The following is a 12,798-nucleotide window of genomic DNA, read 5'->3' on the forward strand; positions in this document are numbered from 1 at the left end:
CATCCAACATTTCCTATTGTAGCAACCGGCATGATAGGTACGGTGCTCCACTTCCACAACTATCTTGGCCTGAACTATGGCCGTGGCCAATTCAGTCCCATCCTGTCCCAGCTCTTCCCCCATGTGGGCATTTTCTGTGACCAGGATCGATACAGGCTCCTTTTGCCTGGTGAGTAACATAGGCGTCATCTCTGCCCCACGAGAGTCGATAATGTTTGGACCCTGTCTTTTGTTCTGCCTGTGGTCATGTGCCACGGATGGCTGAGGCTGGTTCCAGAACTCCATCTGCAAATACATGTCGTAGTAACGTTAATCCTGTGACATCATTTAGTGGGGTGAGACAAATACATGTCGTAGTAACGTTAATCCTGTGACATCATTTAGTGGGGTGACATGTCGTAGTAACGTTAATCCTGTGACATCATACAAATACATGTCGTAGTAACGTTAATCCTGTGACATCATGCAAATACATGTCGTAGTAACGTTAATCCTGTGACATCATGCAAATACATGTCGTAGTAACGTTAATCCTGTGACATCATACAAATACATGTCGTAGTAACGTTAATCCTGTGACATCATGCAAATACATGTCGTAGTAACGTTAATCCTGTGACATCATACAAATACATGTCGTAGTAACGTTAATCCTGTGACATCATGCAAATACATGTCGTAGTAACGTTAATCCTGTGACATCATTTAGTGGGGTGACACCAAGGTAAAAAAATTGCAAACTATATACAGAGAAATGATAATTACACTTAATTTAATTAAATGGTTGAGTAGAGTGAATTCAATAGTTTTTAAGAGCAAAGTGGACAAAGAGGTGGATGGGGGTGACACCATGACGTAAACCTGCTAACGATAAAAAAAAAACATGCAACATCAAGCTGTTTTTTAAACCAAATATAGATACAAATCTTTAGTATTATATCTGAACACATTTTAAAGTAATCACAGTGGGGGTTACGGGTGGGGGGGAGAGAGTTACATCACCTCAACGTTGCAATATATGTGCCTGAGGAAAACGGTTTGTTTGAGAATCGTAATAACCTACATGCTAATCCATGCAAGGGGGGGGAGTAAAAAAATTAAATACATCCTAAAGGAAACAAATGAATACATTACACATGAGTATATACATACAAGTGAGTATGTATATATATATATATATATATATATATATATATATATATATATATATATATATATATATATATATATATATATATATATCAGCATGGTGCAAACTAGCTAAATAAGAGAAAACAATGCTACATGCGGTTTAAAGCTATCAACTGATGTGGGGGAGGGGGGTCACACCCACTGAAAACTTTACTAAATGTATAGTAGAAAATATTTTTGTTGAGAATTGTGATAACTGATACGTCAATCATCGGCTGCAGCGGTAGTGATAAAACAAAAAAATATCAACATCAACATTAAATCAAAAACATAAATTTTTAGTTTCAATCAATAAAAGTTAGAAATTAATGCTTTTAAAAATGGATTTATAATATAGTGTATGCACAAATTAACTGCTAATTAATTTATCAACGGTAAATTACTAATCAAGTATATTATTATACAACACCCTGCGAATAGTGAGGTGTGTCTGTGTGTGTGTTGCAAAGTAATTAATTGGGTTAATAAGTATTCCTACCATTTATTCTTATTATCCATTATCTTCTGCATCAATACAAAAACATGACGATCAGAGAAAATGTATTTAAAATTAAACCCTACCTATGTGTTCATTTCAACCACCTTATAGATGGGAATGAGGCCCAGAAAAATTTATAAAACGAGACTCGAGATATGAGCTAAAATATAGCGACTTCGGGTGGATTGCACCCAGTCGCCGGGGACCAAATAGATAGGAATCGACGTCCTAACAGCATGATTTGCAATGCCAAGTTGAGCTGTGTTTCTTCCAGACTTTTTTCTCCGGGGGCGGACACTGTTAAAAGTATCTATTTTCTATATATAAATTATATAAATTTCATTTCGTTCGGGGGGGGGGGGGTGGAGGAAGCGGTAAAAAAATTTCGGTGGGGGGGGGGCAAAGCCCCGAAGAGATGCCTGGAAGAAACTCTGCAAGTTGAGATGTTCTAGTATAGCGTCGGCAAAACTAAGAGATCACTTTCTTAAGCTGCATTGAGATGGAGAATATAAGAACATAATACTCGCTAAAATGAACGGGTGTCTGAAATGCAACAGCAGAAGTCAAACTTATTTCCAGCAAACATTCATTATTTCGTTTTTGCTTTGGTGTGAAATAGTTTTGTTCTTTGAGCGGTGCTGATGCACGGTTCATTTTGTGCAAAAGTAAATTATACACCTATGTTTTGAATTTCAAAAAACAAAATAATTATTTTCTCCGATTAAGAAGGATTCGGTGAATACACATAGGAATCTGGTGGGGTTTGGTAGATCCAAAAACGTTAAAAACCAAGGGAAATTTTTGTAATCGTGCAACAAATCAAATGAGATTCGTCGGTTTTCGCAGTTTACACCTACCTATTATCGTTACGGAGTAAAGTGGTACTACTGTAATCATACAAGAAATATAAATGTTGATTTTGACAAATCTCCACGTTTTAACCTTTTTGAGCCGGTAAACTTAGGTTTGCAATCTTGTTTATCATCCTGTCTGTCTGTCTACGTGTGTGTAAAAACCGATAACTTAAGTAGGCCTACTATTTATGATTTTTTTCTCTCTCAATTTTTTAGCAATTTCCTGTAGATGGAGTAGGTACTATACTTTACTTCCGTTTTTTTTTCAAAAGGCAATAACACGAGTTTAAATTAGGTGGACGAATGCCTAATATAAATAATAAATTATATCTGCAGATTTCTACAAACCTGTGGACGATTCGCGGCTACTGGGATTGGTGCTTTACTTATTGTTCCGTGGGATAACAAAAAACTGATAACTGTTTCAGTTAGGTAGATAAAATTTAACATATAAGTAAAAGATCTGAAAAATAGGGAGGACCTGAAATATCTGAAAGTTGAACTTAACTCTATTTCATGAGCATGGGCACGAACGTCAATGTGAACGTCAATGTGAACGTCATCATCAACGTCAATGCGAACGTCAACTTGAACGTCAATGTGAATGTCAATGTGAACGTCAATGTGAACGTCAACATCAACGTCAATGTGAACGTCAATGTGAACGTCTACATCAATGTGAACGTCAATGTGAACGTCAACATCAACGTCAATGTGAACGTCAATGTGAACGTCAATGTGAACGTCATCATCAACGTCAATGTGAACGTCAATGTGAACGTCAATGTGAACGTCAACATCAACGTCAATGTGAACGTCAATAGGAACGTCAATGTGAATGTCAATGTGAACGTCAATGTGAACGTCAATGTGAACATCAACGACAATGTGAACGTCTACATCAATGTGAACGTCAATGTGAACGTCAACATCAACGTCAATGTGAACGTCAATGTGAACGTCAATGTGAACGTCAACATCAACGTCAATGTGAACGTCAATAGGAACGTCAATGTGAATGTCAATGTGAACGTCAATGTGAACGTCAATGTGAACGTCAACATCAACGTCAATGTGAACGTCAATGTGAACGTCAATGTGAACGTCTACATCAATGTGAACGTCAATGTGAACGTCAACATCAACGTCAATGTGAACGTCAATGTGAACGTCAATGTGAACGTCAACGACAATGTGAACGTCAATGTGAACGTCAACGACAATGTGAACGTCAATGTGAACGTCTACATCAATGTGAACGTCAATGTGAACGTCAACATCAACGTCAATGTGAACGTCAATGTGAACGTCTACATCAATGTGAACGTCAATGTGAACGTCAACATCAACGTCAATGTGAACGTCAATGTGAACGTCAATGTGAACGTCATCATCAACGTCAAATGTAAACGTCATCATCAACGTCAATGTGAACGTCAATGTGAACGTCATCATCAACGTCAAATGTAAACGTCATCATCAACGTCAATGTGAACGTCAATGTGAACGTCATCATCAACGTCAATGTGAACGTCAATGTGAACGTCAATGTGAACGTCATCATCAACGTCAATGTGAACGTCATCATCAACGTCAATGTGAACGTCAATGTGAACGTCAACATCAACGTCAATGTGAACGTCAATGTGAACGTCAACATCAACGTCAATGTGAACGTCAGTGTGAACGTCAACATCAACGTCAATGTGAACGTCAATGTGAACGTCATCATCAACGTCAATGTGAACGTCAACATCAATATCAATGTGAACGTCATTGTGAACGTCATCATCAAAGTCAATGTGAACGTCAACATCAACATCAATGTGAACGTCAATGTGAACGTCAACATCAACGTCAATGTGAACGTCAGTGTGAACGTCAACATCAACGTCAATGTGAACGTCAACATCAACGTTAATGTGAACGTCAGTGTGAACGTCAACATCAATGTGAACGTCAGTGTGAACGTCAACATCAACGTCAATGTGAACGTCAATGTGAACGTCAACATTAACGTCAATGTATACCTCAACGTGAACAAAGACGTTAAGGTTAACAAACACAAAAACAAAGATTCTTTCTTTGTCTAAATCAACTACCGGCAAGTTTGACGTCCGTCATGGTAAATAATATTGCTTAATTAACGCAGCAGTGAACAGCCGGGTTGGTTTACTAAATACTTTAAAACTCAGATATTGTGTTATCATTTTGGAGTTACAAAAACTTAATTCTGAGGTTTTCGTTGAACTTTGTCGGATGCATTTGATTTTTAATTTTTTTTAGGTAATCAAATTTTTATTTAAAAAACAAATTTGTAAGTTTTCATACTGTCACTGAAAATGTAAATGATATTTGCATAACTAGGATATGTGGCTTTAAAAGTAGACAGTTATTTAAATTTTATCGACAAAGTTTGAGTACAAATGACAACAGTGGGGCTTTCAGAAGATCAATCACTCTCCTGTACAGCCAACTAGCGCTTGTCCTATGTAAGTAATACTTCATGTTTTTTCATGAAAATAAAAACAACCATAGCTTTATATTTTCAACTAGTTCTTTGGATTTAGAAATGTTTTAAGATTATATTTTTTTCACGATTAATTTTTAATTTTTTAAAAATATTTTTACGGCGCTTTGATGACATCATTAAAAACGATTTTTATCTCTGTCAAAATTAATTAAAGATGATTTCATCTTGTCAACTTGGTGGCATATACTTAGATTTTAGATGTTTTTAAACCACATACTTATGAACATGAATCTTCTTTGTTTATTTTTGTTGTTGACAATGAGCGCAACTTTGTCTTTAGTTCAACAATTGTGTCAAATTGAGAACAAATAGTAAAGTTGCGGTCGTCTCCGCACGGTGCGCACTGCAATATTTAGTGTTCAAATCATTTGGTTAAATCAGAAGACTGAAAAAAATGCATAAAGAACATAAGTACAGAGTTTTAAAAAAAATACGATAACAAAAACAAAATTGCATATTACTTATTTTAATTAAATAACTAAAATGTGCAATCTTTCATTAAGGGATAATCTAATCTACTGCAGTAGCATAAATGGCTGGGGCACTGGAAGATTAATCTATATAAGGTTCTTTAGATAGAGCTGATGGCTTGACTCATCCTCAATCAAGCATATAATTATTCATAACAGATTCAAGCTTTCTATTCTTTAAAATATAATACACGGTTCTAGGTGCTTTGTCAATAGGTGTTTGAACAAAAGCTACTTGACTACAATGTAGTTTGACCATAGGACCTTTGTCCATCGGTGTTTGAACAAAAGCTACTTGACTACAATGTAGTTTGACCATAGGACCTTTGTCCATAAGTGTTTGAACAAAAGCTATTTGACTACAATGTAGTTTGACCATAGGACCTTTGTCCATAGGTGTTTGAACAAAGGCTATTTGACTACAATGTAGTTTGACCATAGGACCTTTGTCCATAAGTGTTTGAACAAAAGCTATTTGACTACAATGTAGTTTGACCATAGGACCTTTGTCCATAAGTGTTTGAACAAAGGCTATTTGACTACAATGTAGTTTGACCATAGGACCTTTGTCCATAAGTGTTTGAACAAAAGCTATTTGACTACAATGTAGTTTGACCATAGGACCTTTGTCCATCGGTGTTTGAACAAAGGCTATTTGACTACAATGTAGTTTGACCATAGGACCTTTGTCCATAAGTGTTTGAACAAAAGCTATTTGACTACAATGTAGTTTGACCATAGGACCTTTGTCCATAGGTGTTTGAACAAAGGCTATTTGACTACAATGCAGTTTGACCATAGGACCTTTGTCCATCGGTGTTTGAACAAAAGCTATTTGACTACAATGTAGTTTGACCATAGGACCTTTGTCCATAAGTGTTTGAACAAAAGCTATTTGACTACAATGTAGTTTGACCATAGGACCTTTGTCCATAAGTGTTTGAACAAAAGCTATTTGACTACAATGTAGTTTGACCATAGGACCTTTGTCCATAGGTGTTTGAACAAAAGCTATTTGACTACAATGTAGTTTGATCATAGGACCTTTGTCCATCGGTGTTTGAACAAAAGCTATTTGACTACAATGTAGTTTGACCATAGGACCTTTGTCCATAAGTGTTTGAACAAAAGCTATTTGACTACAATGTAGTTTGACCATAGGACCTTTGTCCATCGGTGTTTGAACAAAGGCTATTTGACTACAATGCAGTTTGACCATAGGACCTTTGTCAATAGGTGTTTGAACAATGGTTATTTGACTACAGTGTAGTTTGACCATAGGAACTTTGTCCATAGGTGTTTGAACAAAGGCTATTTGACTTCAATGTAGTTTGACCATAGGAGCCTTAGGTGGTTTGTCTACGTGTTGTTTTTATAGCAGTAATAATAAAATGCCATAAGATTCAATTTATGATAGAACTAAAACAATTTAATCTGACACGTTTCCTTTTGGTTGATATTAATATAAATTTACGTGTACTAAAAAAAGTTAATAACAGTTTCTTTAATCCCAAAAGTCTGATGCTAGGCCTACTAGATCAGTGTTTCTTCCAGACTTTTTTTCCGGGGGGGGGGGGGGGTACTTGAAATTTTCGGGGGGGAGGCGGTAGACTTTCTTCGGGGGGGGGGGGGGGGGCGGACACTGTCAAAAGTATATATTTTCTATATAAATTGTATAATTTCATTTCTTTCGGGGGAGGGGCCTGGAAGAAACACTGTACTAGATTTATTAAAAACACAAATTGAGCATAATAATACCGACTGCCATGGAAACAACACATTTTTGGGTGATTACTGTATAGATGAGGGTGTAGACCGTAATGACATTCTTCGCAATTGATTGTATTTGCAGTGCCATCGCCAAGCGCCTGCGTTTGATTTCACGTTAAAACTGTAATTAAATTTTTTACCACAATCACTTTCTATAGAAAAGTTTAATCAACTTCAAGAAATTTATTCCAATTGTTAGCGCGGTTTGATAGAAAGGTATTCGTTGTGGGTGTGTGTACAGTTCGCACAAAAAAAAAACCGTGACACAAAAGAACGGTGTTAAAAAAAATATAGTCAAATGCGGGAGTGATCTCCTCTAAACTTTCTCAAATATTCTTACTACGGATGATGGCAATTCGGGAATAAGACATGATTTTTACAAGCTTTTATTTGTTTGCTTCCTCTTCCTGTCTGTCGCCAGTCTGTCTAGATTGAAACGCCCGAGCGAAATTTCTGGCACTTCTAACTGATGTTCTATTAAGTTGACACGTGTGTCAAGATATAAAGATAATGCAATTTGACATTAAATTTGACTAAATTGGATGCCTAATTATTTTTTTATGAATTAATTAATATGTTTTCCAAATTAGTAAGTAGTCTTGTCCAACTATTAAACGAGCATTATTGTGCTCATCAGGCACGCAATGGTTTTTACTCTTGCAACTCTATTGCATTAAAAAAATTAAAGTACGGAAAAAATGTTAATAAAAAACGTTGATGTAATAATGCACTAAAAGTAGAAAGTAAATAATTGTCCTTAAATATTTAAATATATAATAATACAGTAGTATTTAAATTACCATAAAGAATTTTTTTAATTAATTAATTAAAATTCGGTACACATTAGTAGGCTGTCTTATCTAATACCGCACTATTAGACGCGCGTTTTGATCTTCATTAGGTGCGTACTACTTCCGGTTCATGAAAAGCGCTAAACTGTAAGAAAACAACGGAAACAGGGCAATATCCCTCCCCCGTCAATAAACCATCCCCCCCCCCAACCTCCTGGACATACCCCCCACCTTACCCCCAGATTAATTACTCCCTTGTCAATTACCACCCGCCCAGTAGGACATTACCGACAATCCCCCTCCCCGAGCATACCTTAAGGTACAGCTAGGGTTAGGGTTGGGATTGGGGCTATGGCTATGGCTATGGCTATGGCTATGGCTATGGCTATAGCTATGGCTGTGGCTGTGGCTGTGGCTGTGGCTGTGGCTGTGACATTACCGACAATCCCCCTCCCCGGGCATACCTTAAGGTACAGCTAGGGTTAGGGTTGGGATTGGGGCTATGGCTATGGCTATGGCTGTGGCTGTGGCTATGGCTATGGCTATGGCTATGGCTATGGCTATGGCTATGGCTATGGCTATGGCTATGGCTATGGCTATGGCTATGGCTATGGCTATGGCTATGGCTATGGCTATGGCTATGGCTATGGCTATGGCTATGGCTATGGCTATGGCTATGGCTATGGCTACGGCTATGGCTACGGCTACGGCTACGGCTACGGCTACGGCTACGGCTACGGCTACGGCTACGGCCAAACTTAAACCCAGGGTTAGGTTTTCCATTAGGGTTAGCATTAAGGTTATGGTTAGAATTAGGGCTAGGGCTAGGGCTAGGGCTAGGGCTAGGGCTAGGGCTAGGGCTAGGGCTAGGGCTAGGGCTAGGGCTAGGGCTAGGGCTAGGGCTAGGGCTAGGGCTAGGGCTAGGGCTAGGGCTAGGGCTAGGGCTAGGGCTAGGGCTAGGGCTAGGGCTAGGGCTAGGGCTAGGGCTAGGGCTAGATTTAGGGTTAGGGTTAGGATTAGGGTTAGAGATATGATCAAGTTTAGGCTTAAAACTATGTTTAATGTGATTTTATGTTAAGTTTTAGGCTGAGGTGATTGCTTTGGTTTTGCTATTTTTCTTAAGGTTAGTATTAAGGTAATTTGAGTAAGAGTCAGGATTCTAACTTGAGTGGGTGGAGGGGGGATTAACAAGGGGTAATTGACAAGGGGAATGTCCGGTGGGTAATTGACAGTGGGGGGGGGGGGTAATGCCCTTTAGCTGAAAACAACATATTTGATATATTTTATTTTTTTAAATCAGGTAAGCATAACCGAAATAGTACTCAAATTACACTCAGACACACACAAACAAACACACTCACAGACGCAGGCTGACATGATTGCAGAATTAGATCAAAATTTGTCAGTCTTGATTTAGGTATTTTCGCACCCTTACAAAACATTCTTTACGATCCGTACATGATGAATAAGGAGTTGTAAAACGGAGACAACTGTCAAAATTTCATGTAATGTTTTATTCAATGCTTCATAACATCGTTAATAAAAGAAACATTTCTGAATTAATTTCCAGAACTTCACTTAAAGGATTTGTGTAATCTGCTAACACACGACAGAAAGTGTGGCAGTAAGTGATTATATTCTTATGTGTCTACAGCACTTAACAGTTCCACGAGCGCCCAGTCACAAAGTCAGATTAAACTTCACGTACTTTATTCTATAAAATACACGCATGAGCTGTCAATGGAAAATGTGCAAGCAAGCGACATTCATCACAACTCTCTAGCTTCTTGCAATAAATAAAGTCTCTAACTTGCGATAGAACAAAGTATCAGCCCTAAAACACCAATTGAGTCTACATTTTAACTAGGACAGCAATATCTGGTGACTGGTTCATCAGCACGCACTTACATTCAGTGGCGTAGCGAGGTCGGGTGTCACCCGGTGCGGCACTTAATGGTGTCACCCCCCCCCCCCCCAGAGGCATAGAGACCCTTCCCAGGGACAAACTTTCAAATTTTCGATTTGCACCCCCCCCCCCTCAAGTTTTCGATTTGCACCCCCCTCCCTCAAGTTTTCGATTTGCACCCCCACACCTCAAACTTTCGATTTGCACCCCCCCCCCCTCGAGTTTTTCTCTATATATTTTGCTGTTTTTTGCCTTGGTGTCACACCCCTAAATGGTGTCACCCGGTGCGGTCCGCACCCCCCGCCCCCCCCCCCTCGCTACGCCCCTGCTTACATTATATATAGCTGGGTGAATGTCATCAGGCTGGCTAGAGCTCACTCTGACCTAATTAACAGACTGACTGCACACCACTGAAAACAGTGATGCTGATATTCTTTAGAGTTATCTTATCCAACACTCTTAAGTAATACAACCGATGCATATCATAATCGACATGCCTTATTTTTTAATATATTTTGATTTAAGGGTCAACTATCTATGACTTCCATAAATGAGCCGATTATAGGCTGTTCCAACTCAGAGTGTGGGCGAGAGGGGTCAACGCTGTACATTCCTATCTGCAGTCAGAGGCGTAGCAAGGAAAGGGCGGGTGTGGTGGCCGCCTCGGGGAGACAAATGTATTAAAAGCTGATAAGCAGCATTAGTGAATTATTCAAAGTCGAGGTTAAGAAAATAGACTGCTAATTAGCTTTACGGACTTTTTTTTTTTTACATTGATCGGGTCGCTACGCCTCTGCCTGCAGTATGCTTGTGGGTTATCAAAACAAAAAAAAAATCATAAAAAACCGTTTTAATCACAAGCTTTTATGTAATAATGCAGTAAAAATGCCGTTATCCTGTCAACATTATGTATATCATACATTTACACTTCTTTGCTCGCTTTTAAGCAACAGATCTTTTCTGTTGTAAATTAAACATTAAAATTTTAGAATTGGATGAATTTTGCTGCAAAGCGCTCGAGTTATTTCTGAATTGATGTTGGTTTGCGAAAAACAATTTCATTCAGGTATTTAAAAGAGGTTAGAGTGGTATTGGAGGTAGGACAAAAGGGTTACTTTTATGCCAATAGTGGTCATGTGATTCATTTGTTTGGAGCCAATGTGTTGGGAGTCATTTTGTCGGGGCCCTTTTGACGGGGTTATTTTGACGGGGTCGTTTTGTCGGGGGTCGATTTGACGGGGTCATATTAACGGGGCCGTTTTGACAGGGTCGAAGTGTCCCGGGCCGTTTTGACAGGGCGCCTAGCTTTAAATACATTTCCTTTATATACTATGTCATTCTTTATGTATTTTAAACAACAAAAGTAATTAAAAGAAGTAATTTCTTTTTAATTTGTTTAGTGCAAATTTGAGCGTTTGCCTATCTTTCGCAATACAACTCATGTTTATATTTTTTTACGCAACAGCGTGTGTTATCTAATGTAGAACATCACTACTGTAGAAGATCTATTTTATTTTTACAAAACCACTATCAAAACCACTATCAAGGCTTAGTTGTTTGGGTTCTAGCTTTTATTCACTACCAAAAAAACGTACCGGTTGACGCTGATGGTGAAAGAAACACCCCTGGGCGACGGCCTCGGTGGCACAAAGGGACACGGCCACCGGTGTCCCTTAATGCAGCGATACTGATGATTCAAGTAATGCACCTATCCCGTGTGCAGGACACCCAGTAAGCAGACCCCTGGTGCTTAGATAGCCACTGGGGATCTCGGGGCGCTCGACTGCATATTTTTTTTTAAATGTTAGGTCTATGAGTACTCAAAAACTTCCCAAGAACTACTTTTCCTAAGGCCTATTGTGAAACAACCAAGGGAGAGAATTCAAGTCATACACGTTTACTATCGTATTTGTTTGTAAAACAAAAAGAAGTAAAAGTACATAAAACCGAAATAGTACAGAATAGTAGTTCTAACAATACAACAAACGAACATTTTACAATATAAAATCACAAGTTATAAAGAAGCAAAAGTCGTTTTAATATCTAGCGGCCTCTCGCGCGATAGACTATGATTTATTTTCGAAAGAATTTTTGCCGACTACAGCGTGTGTTCGATTGTAGTAGAAAGAGGACCCGGGCTGGTGTCTTTAGAATAAAACAACCATAAAGTCAAAAATGCAAGAAAATTATTTTTTTAACTATAGAAAAAAAATTATTTATGGTCGCTGCGGGCCCCTAAACGGCCTGCTCCCCCCCCCCCGTATTGCGGGGTCTGACGGTACTGTAGTTCCGCCCCTGACTCTAAATGGCTCTGGCTAAAGTATTTATTTTATTCATTTTCTTTCAAAGAGATGGCGGGGTGGAAGGGCGGAAAGCCCGGTCTTGGCAATCCCCCCCCTCCCCCTCACAGAACACGAGTTGCCTGAAAAATATTCGCAAGTATAACCAATATATATGTCCTAAATATATATTTGTAAGTATACCCAAAAAAAAATGAAAAACAAACTAATTAATAATAAATCTTTTCTTTTTAATCGCAAACTGACAATATCGCCTATTTTGTATTTTAAAACTGATCATATTATTGCGACTTTCATAAAAAAATGTGTTCGTTTACTGTGATACTGTAAATATTACAATTCTGGTATCTACACAAGCTTATAGCGTTACTTTCACCAGCTAACTGGTTTCCTGGTAGGCTTAACTATAGGAAACAAACGATTATTTTTAAATTGTCAATTAATTAACGACTAATTCTTGTTTTAAACCATTAATTAAAGATTTTTTATTTAATTTTTATTCAAA

At 38.2% G+C, this 12,798-nt stretch overlaps 2 protein-coding genes across 2 annotated transcripts in view; one reads left to right on the forward strand and one right to left on the reverse strand.

Moving 5' to 3' along the window:
* LOC131953254 (uncharacterized) overlaps positions 1 to 5,319 on the reverse strand; it is a 9,616-nt gene extending 4,297 nt beyond the window's left edge. Inside the window, exons 1-2 of the mRNA XM_059316361.1 lie at positions 5,274 to 5,319; positions 1 to 285 (exon numbers count right to left, since the gene is read on the reverse strand). The exon at positions 1 to 285 is cut by the window's left edge and continues 31 nt beyond it. Of these exons, the coding sequence (XP_059172344.1) occupies positions 1 to 285 (285 nt within the window). The 5' untranslated portion in view covers positions 5,274 to 5,319. The remainder of the gene's footprint in view (positions 286 to 5,273) is intronic.
* LOC131953233 (putative uncharacterized protein DDB_G0282133) lies at positions 3,046 to 4,616 on the forward strand. The gene is made up of 2 exons (XM_059316331.1): positions 3,046 to 3,989; positions 4,205 to 4,616. The coding sequence occupies exons 1-2, from the start codon at positions 3,046 to 3,048 to the stop codon at positions 4,614 to 4,616; spliced, it is 1,356 nt and encodes a 451-aa protein (XP_059172314.1).
* Positions 5,320 to 12,798: the final 7,479 nt, after the last annotated feature.

This window comes from Physella acuta, unplaced genomic scaffold (assembly GCF_028476545.2).
Source record: "Physella acuta isolate Inbredline_101_S28 unplaced genomic scaffold, ASM2847654v3 ptg000914l, whole genome shotgun sequence".
Classification (NCBI taxonomy): domain Eukaryota; kingdom Metazoa; phylum Mollusca; class Gastropoda; family Physidae; genus Physella; species Physella acuta.